General features: G+C 45.2%; 1 protein-coding gene across 3 annotated transcripts in view; it reads right to left on the reverse strand.

Moving 5' to 3' along the window:
• The window catches only part of DCC (DCC netrin 1 receptor), a 944,701-nt gene extending 928,477 nt beyond the window's left edge, over positions 1-16,224 (reverse strand). For 2 of the 3 annotated variants that reach the window (XM_081881357.1, XM_081881356.1), the window contains exon 1: positions 15,410-16,224. In XM_081881357.1, the coding sequence (XP_081737483.1) occupies positions 15,410-15,500 (91 nt within the window). In that variant the 5' untranslated portion in view covers positions 15,501-16,224. Of the gene's footprint in view, positions 1-14,773; positions 14,829-15,409 lie in introns of those variants that run through there. The other variant, XM_081881358.1, reaches the window with a different exon arrangement.
• Positions 16,225-17,632: the final 1,408 nt, after the last annotated feature.

The raw sequence follows: 17,632 nt of genomic DNA on the forward strand, positions 1-17,632 counted from the left end.
TATTTACAGAAACATTGTAAAATTAAGGAAAGTTAGAAGGAGGCTGGAATGAAGTTATGTGGCTTTAGCGGAAATATTATAAAGGATTAAGTAAAAATAGATTGTTAATGGATGAAAGGAGGAAAGGTAAAGTTACATTATATTAAGATAAATTATAGGATAAAAATTGGGAAAGTTGGAAAGGATTTGCTGAAATAGCTAACCGAACTAGAATACAAAAAAAGGGAGGTGCGAGGAGGTCAAGGAAACAAGTAAATGAAAGATAAGTTATGGGAAGGTTCGTTGTGTTTTTTAATTGTTTCTATTTCTCTGTTTTTCTGGTTTTTATATAAAAAAAATCCTATTCTCTTTCTTTATTGTGATGTGTTGTTAAGTTTTTGTTTAATTATCTCTTTTTCCTTTTGTAACATTTAAAACTTTAATAAATATTATTTTTTTAAAAAAGAGAGAGAAAGAGAGTTTTTGTGCAGGGTGGGTTGTGGAGAGTGAGAGAGGGGGTTTGCAGTGCAAGGGCCTGCTAGCATGGAGTCTTGGGTTTTGTATGGGTAGGGGGTGTGCTGGGTGCATTGGGGAGCAAGGGGGTTGCATCAGCACAGGTCTGCTCCAGTGTTGGTGGAGAGAGATTTCTTTTTGTGCTTGCAGAAGGGGCAGGTGGTTGGACTTGGAGTGCAAGAGAGGGGGGTTGGCCAATGGGCTTGCTCTGGTGGAGAGCAGAAGAGTTTGCAGTGCGCAGGAAGGGAGAATGGCCAAAGAGCAAGATAAGAAGAAAAAGAATTCACTGAGCGCCCGCATAGTGTTTTTGTTGTTGTTTTCATTGAATAAAACACTATAGCCCCCATGTGCCATTGTAACGGATTGCTTTGAAGTAAAGTAATTTTTAGTTCCTTAATTTCCCCCCAACCTGTCCCATATTTTGCCTGACCTGTCCTTTATTACGCCCAATCAAAGATGGCAACCCTAACGGGTGATGTTTAGCTAACTTTTGCTCAGAGCAGACCTATTGAAATTAATTGACCCAAGTTATTCATGTAAATTAATTTCAATGAATCTAACCTGAGTAAAACTTAGTTTATTCCACCTCGTGTCTGTTTATGGCAGGTATCGTGAGCTGCCAACCTGCAGTCGAAACAAAGTAAAAAAAAATTCCTTCCAGTAGCACCTTAGAGACCAACTAAGTTTGTTATTGGTATGAGCTTTCGTGTGCATGCACACTTCTTCAGAACCAACCTACAGGCTTTTGTCTGCCCCCTGTCTCCGCCGGCAACTTTGTTGGCCCCAAAAGCACCAACCAATTTTTTATGCAGTGAGTGGCATCTAAATCCAGCCCATGGCAACAATCGGAAGGAAAATTGCATCCTCTCTGCTCTTCAGATGATCAATCTGAAGAGCAGAGAGGACCCTTGAGAGGTATTCTAGTGTGGCTGCTATCAATGTAAGCTAGAAAATCACTTGTTAAGCACTCACCTTATCCACAATCATGCTAAGTGGCCTTCAGTAAGCCACTGCTTGCAATCAGCATCAACCCTTGGTGCCCTGGGCAGTTGCTGATGCCCTTGTACCCTAGCAGGGTTCACAGGAGCTGATACCTTCCCTTTGGGCTTCCCATCAGCCATCGTGGTCACCAGTGTACCATTTTGATTTCCCTTGGGTTACACTACATCAGGCCTCTCGGGCATCATGGGAAATTAAAATGGCAGCTCCCAAGCATTCATGGAATACAGCTACCACCACCATGTAAATCCAGGAGGACCAGTTGCTGGAAACCATGGGAAGATGGCTCATGTGTTCATGTTCTGCTCTTGTGTTTCCCACAGACATCTGGCTGGTCATTGTGAGAACAGGATGCTGGTCTAGATGGGTCACTGGCCTGATTCAGCAAAACTCTTCTTATGTTCCTATCAACCTAAGAGGGGGCTCATCCACCAAGGGATAGTTTACACATGGCCCCTTCAAACCCAGAGCCAGCCTGGACCACAAATTCTCTGCCTCAGACACCTATCTACATATTGTGATTCACAATGCAAACTTATCTGACAGGGCTCTCACAAGGAATATTCTGTTAGTTACAATGTTTGTGTCACCACCCTCCAACATTTCTCTGATAAAAACAGGAACCTCCTATTGAGTAAAAGTGGGATATTTCCAGATCAAATCAGAAACTGGGACGACTTCTGGGCTTCTATAAATCTGGGGCTGTCTCTGGAAAATGGGGACTCTTGAAGGCATGTTATGAGCTGTGTTTCTGACTGGAATCAACTGTGTCTCCCCCCCGTCTCAAATATAAAGGCCATGGCTCAGTGAAGTACCCATTTTGCTTGCAGAAAGACTCTGGTTCAATCCCTGGCGGCTGCAGGTAGGGCTGGGAATTACCTCTGTCTGAAACTCTAGACAACTACTGCCAGTCCATTGTTGACAATACTTAGGGTTGCCATACATCTGGGAAATCCCAGAAATGTCTTTTTCTGGGGGGCCTACATGCCCATCCGGGGGAATTTTTACAATTTTAAGCAAATGTCTGGGTCTTGGGGAGGGGGGGCGGCTTAAAAAAATGTCTCACGCAGGCAGTTAGGGTTCAGGCTCGGATGCCAGCAGGTGGTACCCGGGCTCTATCTCAGGCTCTGTTTCTGTTGCGGGCTCTTGTGTGGGCAGCTCTGGCTCAACAATCTTTTTTGTCCAGATTTTTACGTCTGGAAATATGGCAACCCTGCAATGCTGAGCTACTTGGACCAAGAGTCTGGCTCCGTACAAGATGTTTTGTACGGAGCCAGACTCTTGGTCCAAGTAGCTCAGCATTGAGCTGTTCCATAGGATGACAACACTATGAACCCAGTTTTCTTACCATTCTGATATGGCAGCAGTATAAATATGATAGGTAAAGGTAAAGGGACCCCTGACTGTTAGGTCTAATTGTGGACGACTCTGGGGTTGCAGCGCTCATCTTGCTTTACTGGCTGAGGGAGCCAGTGTACAGCTTCCGGGTCATGTGGCCAGCATGACTAAGCTGCTTCTGGCGAACCAGAGCAGCGCACGGAAATGCCGTTTACCTTCCTGCTAGAGCCTATTTATCTACTTGCACTTTATGTCTTTTCGAACTGCTAGGTCGGCAGGAGCAGGGACCGAGCAACGGGAGCTCACCTCATCGCAGGGATTTGAACCACCGACCTTCTGATCGGCAAGCCCTAGGTTCTGTGGTTTAACCCACAGCGCCACCCGTGTCCCTTATATAAATATGATAGCAACCTGCAATTCACCTTATTTATTTAAAACCTCCATACTACCCTTCAGTTCATAATTTCCCAAAGTGGATTTATAGTGGCTCATAAACACAGCCATAGCCAACCAACGGTAGAGCACAATTCATATGCAAATCTCTCCTGCAAAGAAAGTTCAGAGAAATGACAAAGAGGAAAGAGTCACACTAGTTTCACTGGAGAGATAACTCCATAGCTGTGGTGCCACCACTGAGATGGCCATTCCCTAGGAACTGCCTGCTTCTTTCGCAGGGAATCTGGGGCAGGGTTTCTAACGGTGACCTAAATGTCTCAGGAGATTGACATGTGGAAAGAAGATCCTTCAGATTACTGAGATGGTGTAAGTGGACTGCTTTGCACATTTCCATTGAGCTTTACAAATGTAAAGTATTATTATTTCATTCCAACTGAATTACACCTGTCTCAATAAAAGGAGGATAGGCAAGGTGTTCTTTAAATACTATCCCAGATGTAGGGTTCTATTATTCCCTGATTAAACCATTTGTATGTGTAAAGATTCCCCTTCCTCTAAATAAAATAAAATACTGCTTTTCTTTCACTGCCTCCATTTCCGTTTTAGCAATCTTTTAGTGTTTTTTTGTACCAGGTACAAAATGTGATTGCTACATTTGCAATATTCTTTTAAAAGCTTCCTCTGTTTGACAGCCAATTCCCCCCCCCCCCTTCTCCCCAGTTGCTTTGGGCAGTCACTTCGCACAGTATTCATTTTTCCTGTATTTTTATTCTTAAAAAAAAAAAAAAAATAGCAGCATATATTGGCATCCCCATTGGCAAATGGTTACTATCAGTGCAAACAGTGACAGACATTTAATTGTGTGATTTATTGTGTCTCTCTGTAACCGCAGATTCCTTTACAGTTCATACATCTATAAATGAGATGGTGCAACAGTTTTAGATTATCCCACTGTAACACGAAGGCTTACACATCAAGCCTTAAACTGACAAACACCATTTAAAAGCGGGGTGGAGGGGGAGAGATTCCGATAGGCCTGCCGTTATCTGTTCTGTTATCTCATTCGAAAATAATATACTCTCCTTTATCAGGATCTTTGTGATGGAAATGTAAAGCTATGATGTATGCCTCTGCACTGCTGCTGCCTTCCGAGGGGGATAAACCACATTCTTCTTTCTCCGCCTCTGGGTCCATAGAAATGCAAGCTTGCAAATAAAGACTTTTAGCATGAGCTGCAATTATTGGCATGCAGCCGATGTGTTTTCCACTACATCAAGGATGGGGAACCTGAGGCCCTCCAAAGGTTGTTGGACTTCAATTCCCATTGTCATGAACTGGAAGGGCAGTGGGGTGGCGAGTAAGAAGATCTCCACAAGGGGTGCAGCTGCGACTGGGACCCCCCGTGGCAAGCCGGGGATGGGAAAGGATGGATTGGGTTTCTGGAAAATACATATGGGATGGCAGAAGATGGCAAGGGGACCCATGCAGGGACCAGAAGAGAGGACACCTTATCAAAGTCAGAGAGAGACCCGCATCTCCATGAACAAGGTGGGTTCTAAGGTGTTGGGAGCAGTGGCAGAACAAACCAATCAGGCACCTGGGGTAAGACACATACCCTGCGCCCAGGGGCGGGGCCAGCCAGGGCAGGACACTCCACAAGGGCTCCAAGGAGTCTGCCTGCCTCCTCCGCTCAGCTGCCCTACAGCTGAGGGGGAGGCGGCAGGCAGACAGTTTGAGGCAGCAGGGAGAGACACGTGGCTCGGGCACGTGGCAGGCCCTGCAGTGAGTGCCACCCGGCATTTTGTCACCCCCTCAGTGGTGACACCCAGGGCAGATCGCCCCCACCGCACACCCCTTCCTCCACCCCTGGTTCGGAGGAGTAGGAGGGACATTCTGGGAGGCTAAGGCAGGCAAAAGCCCAGGTCAGGGGGGAAACAATGCTGTCCAGGGTTGTAAAGACTGCAGAGAGAATAATCGGATGCACTCTTCCCACCTAGGATCAAATCTATGCTTCCAGCTGTCATAAGAAAGCTGCAGAGATAGCGCAGGATAGTGCGCACCCCGGAAATTATCTCTTTCAGCTTCTGCCTTCTGGAAGAAGGCACAGGGTTATAAAGACTAGGACTAGCCGCCTGAGAAACAGTTTCTATCCAAATGCAATTTTGGTTTTAAACACAGTGTAAGGTGGTGTCTGTGGGAGTATATTGTATTTAATTATGGGGTATCAGAGTTTTTAGGGGGTTAACCAGGCTGGGATACCTGGGATAGCAGGCTTGTTGATTTTTGAATGTCTGATGTAGATTTTTTCAATTTTGTTGTTCTGCATGAGACAATGACAATAAAGATTATCGTATCGTATCATAGCTCAGGGTGGAGGTGTGTGATTCTTCACCTGGAGTATGCTCAGAACAGGTGAGGGTCACAGGCCTCATCCAACCCAGATGCTGCAATCAACATGCAAGGCATAAAAGGGAAGCAGAGCTAAGGGGCTGGGACTGCTCAACTCCCCATGTTGATGGCATGGGCGTAACCAGAATTTCTCCTGCTGCTTCGCTGAAGGGGCACTGAGCAGAGAGGGGGGGGGATTTTTTCCCCTTGTTCTCCCCCTCTAAAACAAGGTGTGTCCTGTGGTCGGGAGCATCCTATAGTGTGAAAAATACGGTATTTTTAAGTGTTGCCAGCCTCATAAGAAATGAAACATCAAAGTAGATTTCATCACATTGCTAGTTGAAGCCAGCTATATCTTATGGAAGATCACTAGAGCACTCATATTAAAGGACTTCAGGGGAGATAGATTAGAGAGCAAAACCCAAGGTACAAAGGCATTTTGGACACACATTATGCATTTCTGGAAGAAAATCTGGAAAAGGCATACATTTTTATGGACTTTTCATTCATTTGGCACAAAGAATTTGCTGATTTATTGAAGTCAATGCATGTAGTTTTCTGCCTCCTGTTTCCCTTTCCTCAAACTCACTTCTCCATTATCTACCCTTTTGTCAGATTCTTATCTCTTAGTCACTGACCTATTCTGCCTCTTCCCTCAGCCACGCTGCTTTTGGACACCTTATCCCTTAGCTTCTGTATCTGAGGTTCCTGCTTCCAGGGGGTTGGATTGGATGACCCCTGAGGTCCCTTCCAGCTCTATGATTTTATGATCTCCTTGGGACCCTCTCCTCTCCCCCCACCCCCCATAGGGCCCAGTTCTCAGCCAGCCCATCTTTTGAACCCATATGAAGTTTTCATCCCAGCCATACTGACAACTTTCTATTGCCTCAGAGAAAGTGGACTGCAAACATTCCACACAACACCATGTCCTCCATTCAGTATCCAAGCCTTCACCACCACAAGTGCAACACAATATAGAATCTATATTACATTATAGACTAATCTCAGAATGACTTTTCTGTTTTTCTCTCGCTCCCTAAGTGCAATGTTTACTCCTGACTAATGTATCAACAGTAAATGCTGTAGCCAGCAATTATGCAATAAACAATAAAGGAAAATATAAATAAATGTTTGAACAATCTCATAATCTTTCTCTTAGGCACCACAAATTATCCAGCCCAACAGAGCAAGTTCCTCACAATCAAATTGGTGAACCCGATTCTGACCTCACCATTATTTAAATCGCAAGGCATGTCGATTGTCTATACCTGATTTGCATAGCTGTAAAACCAGAGGAGCAGTCATCAGAATATGACCCAAAATTGTTTCTGTTTTTATACACAGGAGAAATAAAATCCACTTAATGTTCCACCCCAGGGATTATTTTAATATAGTCAAGTGATGTTTTTGTGTCTTTGGTTAATTGAGGACATCTCTGTTAATATTCTTTTTATTCAGACAACATCAACATTTCCCAATATTTCCATCTATTTACTTTTCAACAAATAAGATTATTTCCCAGATTGGACCAATCTATAGCTCCTCCCCACCCACTGTAGTCAAATACAAATATTCAAGTCTTAGCTTTCCTTCACAATCTACTTTGCATTACCTCTCCAGCTATGTGAAAGCAATCTTTTTCCACTTAGACCAATGTACCCAAGGGGCCAAGAGCTAAATCTTGTTTGTTTACATGATCTGCATGCATTTATGATTATTTGAAATGGCATACATCAGTATCGGCTTGCAGGATTCAGAAAAGAGAACATGTTGATTGGATGAGTGTATAGTTAAAGGGTTGATGCTTTTGAATTATAGTGCTGGAGGAGACTCTTGAGAGTTCCATCGACTGCAAGAAGATCAAACCTATCCATTCTTAAGGAAATCAGCCCTGAGTGCTCACTGGAAGGACAGATCCTGAAGCTGAGGCTCCAAGTCTTTGGCCACCTCATGAGAAGAGAAGACTCCCTGGAAAACCCTGATGTTGGGAAAGATTGAGGGCACAAGGAGAAGGGGACAACAGAGGATGAGATGGACAGTGTTCTCGAAGCTACCAGCATGAGTTTGACCAAACTGCGGGAGGCAGTGGAAGACAGGAGTGCCTGGCGTGCCCTGGTCCATGGGGTCACGAAGAGTCGGACACGACTAAATGACTAAACAACAACAATAGTTAAAGGGTAGATGCCAAACATGGCATCTATCTAGTAGACTGGAGTTGGTCTAGCGAAATCAAAGTTCAAATCCCAGCTGTGAAACTCTATGTGACATAATAATAATAATAATAATAATAATAATAATAATAATAATTTTTATCCTGCCCTACCCGGCCAAAGCCGGGCTCAGAGCGGCTAACATCATATAAATAAGACAATATGCATAATACAATATACAATATGCAAATAACATTCAACATTCATTAAAGCAATATAGAATAATATTAAACACCAGTATTTCAAGATTAAACACGAATCCACTCTTAACAGTTACAGTAAGTGATTTCTAAACTCTATTCAATAAAACAACAGCAAGCCACAGTGCACAACATAATACAAGACAAAAGGAGAACCAGAGACTGGAGGGTGGGGCAAGGCAGGTGGAAAGAGGGTCAATCACTTATGAACTGGAGATATATGAGCCACCCATGGCTTATGTTAAATTGGGTCAAAATTAAACCAAGCACCATAATCTCCTCTACCAGCTTCCCAAACCACCTACCCCAGGCTTCCTCAACCTCAGCCCTCCTGATGTTTTTGCTCTACAACTCCCATGATCCCTAGCTAGCAGGACCAGTGGTCAGGGATGATGGGAATTATAGTCTCAAAACATCTGGAGGGCCGAGGTTGAATAAGCCTGATCCTACCCAGTATGAACTGGGCCACAACTGAGTTCTGCAATAGGAGCACTTCTGCGAAGGATAAAATGAGACCAGCATGATCTCATTTGAATTCAAATATCTGCAGTTAAGGATTGGCTTTTGATCCAAGATTCATACCTTTTGATTTATTTATTTTTAAAGTGCATTGATTGTCATATTACGTTTTTACATAGTAATGATTATAGCATGGTATTTTTTTAAAAAAAAGAATGTGACAAGCCATGCAAGCACTTTATATCTAGGAAGTACCAGAACCAGGAAAACAATTTTATTGGATTTAGCCATATGCACACATTTACTTAATGATCCTTACAACGGCGCCTTTCCACTCTAAGTACAGTTTGCAAAATCACTTGCGACACTCTTTTCTTAAGGCAGAGGAAGTAGCCACAGGGGAGTGGGATGGGGGATGTAATGAAGTCATTTTGTTTTCTATGGAAGGAAAGTAAGGCACCATTCTGACTATTTCCAAGCAGCGGGGAAACACTTCATAAAGGCATTACCCCCCCCCCCCCGCCCCCAACTCCTGTAAAAATGATGTGTGCAGCAAGCAAGCATTTCAGGAGAGTCAGTGGATGTGATTATTTCCTGCATCAGCATTGCTTCTTGGGCTGTGTTGTCATGGCAAGGGAATCAAGCATAGCAGTTGACTCTACAGAATGGTCACTATCAGAGTGGACTGAGAAGCAGAGGAGAGGACTTCAAGTTAGCACTAAAGGGTGTTAAAAGCGTTTGCATGCCTTATGTGTTGGTAATCCTCACAGCAAGCTAGTAAGGTAGCAATTCACAGTGGGGCAGCCTGTTGACCAGTTACTGGAGGGGAGGAGACCCACAAGGGTACACAAAGATGCTCAAAATTATTATCTAGGCTCAACACATTTCAGCTGAAACCTTTGCCAGGTGTATTGGGTGATGGGGAACCTGTGGACTTGCAGATGCACTTGTTGGACTGCAACTCCCATCAGCCTCAGCCACCACAATCCATGGGCAGGGATGATGGGACATGTAGCCCAAGAACATCTGAAAGGTCACAGGTTTCCCATCCAGTGGGAAAGTCCATTGATTTCAATGGGTCTGTTAGGAGTATGAGTAATGCTGAGTTTCACCCACTGTAAAATAGATATTAAGAAATAAAATGAAGGCCTCTTCCTTCCCACCCTTTCTTCTTTTCCACCCATGGCCCCATTTAGCTCCTGACAGCAGCCACAATGAGATGCCTCCCACACTGAACAGATGTCATCTGAAAAGCCTAATCAACAAAGGATCTGTGTGGTTGCAGAGGTGTATATAGGGTTTGATGGAATTATTCTGAAAGATCACCAAGCAAGGTGCAATTTGTTGAAGACGACTTATCATCAGCAGAGCTTGTGGCATTCTTATTATCCTCATCCAAAAAGGAAAAGAAAGAAAGAAAGAAAGAAAGAAAGAAAGAAAGAAAGAAAGAAAGGCAAACTGTATCATCCCTTCAATTTAAAGTATGTATGTTGGAGAAGCTTTGTCACAAAGCAGGATGAATGGAATGTTATATATCAGGTGTGCACTGGCAGGGGCTGATGGGAGTTGGAGTCCAAGTTTTGGAGGGTACCATATTGGTTACCGCTATTTTATACCATGAGATCACATGTTCCATGCCAGTTGAGTCATGAAGCATGCCTGGAGAAGCAGAAATAGATTCTGCTAAACTCACCAGCACAAACAGGAAACAGGAATGTTTTTTTGTTTTACAGATGTATCACTCCCTCAAAATGGGGGGGGGGGGAGAGAGTGCACTGAAATGTCATTTCTGACTGTTAACTTACTCATAAAACTGCCAGCACAAAAAACAGATCTACTCACATGAATGTGTAGCATAAGATACAGCAGCAATAGAGCTAGACTTCAGCTAAAAGCTCAGTGTCATTTCCCAGATGTGCACAGTCTCCTTTTAATCTAAGCCATAAGAGAACTTCTCTGGGAAATGGCATTTGAGTTACAATACATCTGAGCACTACAAGCTTGGGCACATTTATATTTCTAACCAAGTAGTTCTGAACTACTGAATAATTCTGAACTCTAAAGAAGCAGAAACAAAACAGACCAGCTGGGATGTTTGGTCTGGAACGGGTTTCTTTCTGAGCAGAGCTCAACAGCTGACTACTGGATAAACCCACCACTGACTACTGGATAAACCCACATATGGTTGTTAAGCAGAGGCTTGACAACCATATGTGAGGAGTGCTCTGATGGTGTTTCCTGCCTGGCAGGGGGTTGGACTCGATGGCCCTTGTGGTCTATTCCAACTCTATGATTCTATGATTCTATGATTCTATGCTCCCTTCACTAATGCTAATGCAACTGAAAATGAAGAGGCAATAATATTGACACAGGAAGGATGGGGTAAAATCAGGCTACTCAAAGATAATGGGGAAATTTTGATCTTAAGAACCAGATGAATTGATATAGCCATTCAGGAATATCATTGGAATAGTTCATTAAGACTTTCCTCCATTGCAGTACAATAACTGATAAGTCAAATCCATCTACCAGCCTTTATGAGATGGTTATAGATGATGCAGACAGCTACAGAAATGAGAGGAGGATGAAAACTCTAGAATATTATTGTAAAGCAGTAAAGGGACCCCTGACCATTAGGTCCAGTCGCGAACGACTCTGGGGTTGCGGCGCTCATCTCGCTTTACTGGCCGAGGGAGCCAGCATACAGCTTCTGGGTCATGTGGCCAGCATGACTAAGCCGCTTCTGGCAAACCAGAGCAGCACATGGAAACACCATTTACCTTCCCGCCAGAGTGGCACCTATTTATCTACTTGCACTTTGACATGCTTTCGAACTGCAAGGTTGGCAGGAGCTGGCACCGAGAAACAGGAGCTCACCCCATCACGGGGATTCGAACTGCCAACCTTCTGATTAGCAAGCCCTAGCCTCTGTGGTATAGACCACAGCACCACCCGCACCCTCCTTGTAAAGCAGTGGTGGAGCTCAATTAGAATCATGACTTGGTGCCAATCCCAAAGAATATCTGATCATTTCAGAAAAGCTAATGGGCCTCCTATTGGATGGAATACATATTGCAGAACCAAAACAATGCCAGCCACTATATCTACAGATTCTTTTCCATACTCCGCTGTACCGATCTCAGGTTGGGATTCACACAAACACATTTGTTACTTTATGCCTGTGACATTAAAGAGGTGATTTGTAGAAGAGGCATGGCGCCTCCAACAATGTGAGCAGAACTTTCACACCTGACATCACCTCAAAACACCAAATACTTCTCAATGGAGGCAATTCACACATCCAGTTGAATGTCATTGAGCGATAGGTTGCCAAATGATGAGCTATTGAGTGATATAAAACGCAAGTGTGAGTTAGCCATCAATAGTGGCATCCACCTCGTGAGCTGCAGATCTTGTTTAATTAGAAGACTTACTCAGTTCAAACTCCTACAGACTTCCAGGGAAGGTTTTGTTACATCCGCAGACTGGAATGTCTCATACGATGAGTAGGGTAACTTTCTACATGGCTCTATGCTGACTAATATCTCAGTCTAAAACACAAGCCCAGAAATTAAGATTGGATCATTAAACTCCAACTGAGGCTGCTGGTACTCAAGAAAACAGAGGAGATCTGAACTCAGCTCCGATCATAAAGATGAACAACTCTGTGGAAGTAAACAGTGAAACTCTGTTCTGCTCATCCCACATATTAAGTTTAATTTCAAAGGAACTCTTCCAAAAACCCAAACCCTGAAGGTACATTATTACTGCAATTGAATCTTGTAGCAGGTTTGTAGACTTCTCTGAAGCTGTTACTCTGGAGCAGGGAGCTTTAGGATTGCAGGGTTAATGGTGCATTTTTTGTTCTCCTTTCTCACAACAATAAAGTGAAACTGCCTTACTAGAATTCCTATTTTAAAGACTGGAGTTTGCGACCAATAAATAATGACCAACGTCTCCTGCCATGCACCCACACCCCAAACCACCCAATTTGAACCTATGTCTATGTCACAGAGTAGTCCTGTGCCGCCCCCGTGGCATAATGGGGTGGGATCCATGCTCTTCCCTAAGCAGCACAAGCCCCAACTTTCCAGCAACATTAAACCGAATGCACGGCGACTTGCCCAAGTCATACAACACCTGTGGTAGCTCCCGCCACCCCACAACACAAAGGGCAACTCTGCCTGCGTGTGAAATGGATGCTATGACAGACCACTGTTGATTTATATTGCACCACTTGCCGAGAATATGATTGCTCTCCTGCCCAGACACCAGGAGGGTCTCTGGCAAGGCGATGCAGCCCGCTCTTTGACTCTGCACCATAATAAGGAAGTGCGGAAGGAAAAGGGATTAAGGGTAAGAACGGGCGGGGATCTTCCTTCCACTTTCAGACAAAGGGGTCCTGAGCATTCACTTCCCTCTGAACCCCGAAGTACCCACTCTATTGTGCGGCACACAGGAAAGGGTTAAATGCAATCCGTAAATGCAGGGGGGTGATCCCCCCCCCGATCATTTCTTTATCGTCTGCGTTTCCAAACTGCAGAGCGGAGCACACCCAGTCATGCTCAGGACCCTGTGTGCACCAGACACTCTCGCTTCTGGCCCGTGAAATGGATGGAACCTCGTTTGTGTGGCCGGCTTGTTCATTTGTGTTTTGTACGGAAGCATCCTTTAGGCACCTTGGAAACAATAGAAAGGGAAGCGGAAGAGAAAGGACTGTGTGAAAACGAGAAAATAACGTTTATTTCTCTTGTAACGCCAACGCTGAGCCGTGCTCATTTTCGGAAAGAAAGTTTAAAAGGAAACACACACGCGAATCTTGCATCTCCGAAGCAGCGCTGTGCTTTAGCTAGAAAGGGGGTAAAGGACAAAGCTACATTGTGCCGCAGATCTGTAAGCCCTTTGTTACCCATCAACAAAGTCTTTAAATGCCCTGCTGAATGGGAATTTCACCAAGCGGCAAACTGGCTACTTGGCCTTAATAAGGGCACCTCCTACTGGTCCTTTCATGGAGCGAAATGCTGCTTTCTTCCTGATCAGTCCCCTGCTAGGATGCTGAAGTGGGGAGAAAATAGCTCCCGGAGGAGGGGAGGGGGAGACATTCAAGCAGATGAGCGGCTTGCCTTTGGCCTCTGCCCATTCAAGTGGCGCCCAAAGCTGCGCGTAAAACAAACAGCCCTGGGCCAAAATTTGCCTACAGGTGAAACGAGGGGAGAGGGAAACTTTGCCTGGTCTTGACGTACAGAAACCCAGCAGCAGCCGCCCTGCCCCGTCGCCACAGCAGTCAAGCATGCACAGAAAGCGTGGGCCACAAAGGCAGGAGGAGAAAGACCTTAGCAGCAGCAGCAGCAGGGAGCCAAACATGCAACGCCAATTCCTCCGAGGCGGCGAGCAAAACGTACCACCAAAATCCACAGCAAGAAGGACCGCCTTTCATGACTCCCCTTTTCACTCCCGAGCACCACAGCGTGCTACACCTCTTCTGCTCGTCCTATAACCCGACCCCATCCCCCAGTGCCTTCCCCGTACGCAGATATGTGTACATATACCCGCACCCACCCACCCATTTCTGTCCTCAGCCGGCAAAGATGCTTTGCAAGTCCATCATCTTTTCAGAGAAAGAGCATCACACCAACATGTTTCCATGCGCCATCCGTTCAGCCGGGAACTCGGGAGAGACGCCTATTCATTACCCCATTCTGGCTGTCTCCAGCGCGCCTTGTGTGTGCATAGCGCACAGACACACACGCGCGCACCGAAAGAAATGAGCCTCGATGCATTTAAAAGGAGCTTCTTACGGTTCACCTGTTAAGCCTTAGACAATCAGCGGAAGCGTTATCTTTCTTGGGCCCCTCTAAAGGATGCCATTTCAAATATTTGCAAGCGACCGAATGACACCGGAGCAGAGTAAACTTTTCATTCTGCATTAGGCTGAAATGTTGCATTTTTGTACATTGGTGGGGTGGGGGTGTCATGTTCGCTTCTGTTCTGGGTGGGGTGGGGTGAGAGAAATCAGCATGCATTGTTCATCAGTGGCTTATATGCCACTCCTAAGGTACGGCTGGATTCGTAGAACGTGATCCGCTCCTTCCAAGATTGCCTGCTAATGAAATGCTACTGTTGATCATCCAAAGCAAAGCAAAGGATCGCTGGAAGCGAACGTCCCCCCCCCCCCTTGCCATCACACACCGGTCCCCAAGCCCTATTCGCTGCAAATGGCACCACTACTTTCCTCAACACTTCCTGAGAAACCTCTCGTTTCGTTCCAGGGTTTTATTTTATTTTATTTACCCTGTTCTTTCATCTCCAGCTCTTCCCAGTCTCCTGAGAAACGCTGAACAACACCATATCGCTTCCCCCTCCTCTCCGATTCAGCAACGCGACCAGCTTTCCCATTTTTAATTAGAAAAATGTGTCTGCCAAGTGCAAAGAGAGGCGTGCCCTCCAGAATATCAATCAAATGGAGTTTGGAGACACTCTACGTGAAATGTTTCCTTTTTTTCTGCACACTCTACCTTACGGACAACCTCTTGCATTCAATATAACAAGAGGAACAACCACCAAAAAAACACAACCCCATAATTTCTAAAGCTGGTGATCTCTCAGCCCGGAAGAGCAAACCGCTAAGCAGAACAGAAAAATCACACCATCATCACTTTCTGCTATATTTCCCTTTCGATTGGAGGCTTCCTTCCATCCTGACTGAATTTTCCTTAATAAAGACCAAAAGAGGATCTTCTTAATGGACTTCCCTGCCCAAGTCTCTCGCAAAGCTCACAGCAACTCATCCAGCTAGAAGGCTGTAGAGACAGCACGAAATCACAAATCTGCAAGCATCTCTTTGAACTGTCCTGCTTCATCCATTAAAGCCAAAGGGAAGAAGGGAAAAGCAGGAGGAGGGTTGGAAGAAACCCACAAATGACTTACCAGTGACTGTAAGGTCCAGAGTGATGACAAAGATCCCAAACAGCAGGAAAGCCAGTTTTGGTACCCAAACACATCCAAGGCTATTCTCCATATTTCAACCCACACCTAAGCGATATTTGGGTCCGGGTCACACAGGCAACAATCCCGGCACGTCTCCACAAGCCGCTTCGGTCTCCTCCCTTTTCGATGGGGTGGTCGTGGGGTTCCCTTAGCTCTCCCCCCCCCCCCGCCACGGGCAAGGTAAGTGGGTCGGAAGGCAGAAAAAGAAAAAGAAAAAGTTAAATGTAGTCCCCAAGCCAGGAAATGTCCAGAAACTAACGAGGAAAAAGAGGTGAGGAGAGGAAAGGGTCTCCCAGCGTTTGAAAACCATCCATAGGCGCGCGCGCATACAAAAATCCTGCAAAAAAATCAAAAAGCCAAGGAAGGCGCATCAAAAGCGTCGGGGCTGCTCCATCCCTGCTGGTGTACAAAGTAAAACGCAATCAGAAACGCCGACGATCCCGTGCAAGACCAAACAGCTGGGCTAGTATTGGTAATAGTGTTATTATTCCTCCTTCTTGGCTCCGCAGATGTTCGCTGCGGGGAGGGTGGCAGAGAGAGGGGCGGAGAAGGGGGAAGGATGCGATGGTCTCTCACTTGTTACTGGTGCTGCCCACCAGCAGTATGTGAGAGGGAAGAGTTAGAGCTGTAACGTCCATTGATCCGGAGAAGTGGAGAGCTGGGAGGGAAAACGTGGAGAGCGGAGAGAGACGCCGACTGGATCGGGGGAAGAAAAGACTCTGCTTGGGGAGCGCGAGCGAGCGAGAGACAGACTGGCGAGAGGGAGAGAGAGAAAAAGGCAGTCTGCTTTGCCTCCAGCAGCTGTATTTGCTGAGCCTACATATGAATGAGCAGGGATGCCCTCTGTAGGCAAAGCGTGGGAAGTCACTTTTCTCAATGGGCCTTAGTAATATAGCCCAGACACACGGCTGGTTGCAGTTAGGCTGGGCTGTGCCCACCCCCGTGGGTGGGAAACTTTGCTTTGGCTCACTTGGTTCAGTGTTCAGGAAAATCTCCCGAAAGACTTTAAAGCAAGAATTGCACATCTATGTGCATGGAAGTGTGCATGTTGTTGTTGTTGTTGTTGTTGTTGTTGTTGTTGTTGTTGTTGTTGTTGTTATTATTATTATTATTATTATTATTAATTAGCAGGGCAAAGCAGTTTGTGTATTGCTTGTCCCTTTATGGGTTTGCTTGCTTAACCATCAGGATCCCACCTTTCTCTAACAGAGACTAGAGCTGGCTTAGGATGCAAAACCAAAAGGCCATCTCCCATTTAAAACAGTTTACAACAGGGGTGCCAACTTGAATCAAATATTGGGGGGGGGTGGCAGGTAAGCTCCGCCTCACATAATTGATCACATGATGTAGTGCATGCACACCATTGGAATGGCAATGCCCATCAACTTTGGGGAGAGCCAGCCCCCTCAACTTTGCGGAGGGCAAAGACCCCCTCGGACCCTAGGAGTTGGCTCCTACAGTTTACAATATAACACAAGCACAGGAGTGGGTTTTTTAAAGGCACAAGGAAATTTACAGGAGCAGAAAGTAATATCAATGCAGGCCAAACACTTTAAATATATTTTTATCTTTGTTGGAAGCCTCCCAGAGTGGGTGGGGAAACCCAGCCAGATGGGCAGGGTACAAATAAATTATTATTATTATTATTATTATTATTATTATTATTATTATTATTATTTAAAAGCCCACATTTTTGTTCAGAGAGCAGTCAGTACAGGCTTTTGGAGTGGGGATTCCACAGAATATATATATATCTATCTCACGTTTCCCACCGACTATTCTTCAGAAAATGTGAAGATAGACGATCAACAGGGTCTCGGTTGTGGAATTAGGTGCCTGGGGAGACTTATAAGGAAGTAGTCCTCCAGATATCCAGGTCCCAGACCAGCCTGGTGCCTTCCATATGCTTTGGACTACAGCTCATCTCATTGTTGTCCATTGGCTCTACTGACTGGACAGAAGGGAATTGGACTCTATCAGAAGAACATGAGTTTTGGAAAGGCTCATCTAAACCATTCAGGACATTCACAGATGAGACAATCAATCACTTTGATGGGAGCCCAGTGGTGGGGGCTGCCCATTTAATCTGGTGGGGTGGTCACACAAGCCATTTCTCTCTCACACACATCTAGACATAACAACACTTAATGCAGACACTTTTTC

This window comes from Podarcis erhardii (genome assembly GCF_964252035.2).
Source record: "Podarcis erhardii genome assembly, chromosome: 11".
NCBI lineage: Eukaryota > Metazoa > Chordata > Lepidosauria > Squamata > Lacertidae > Podarcis > Podarcis erhardii.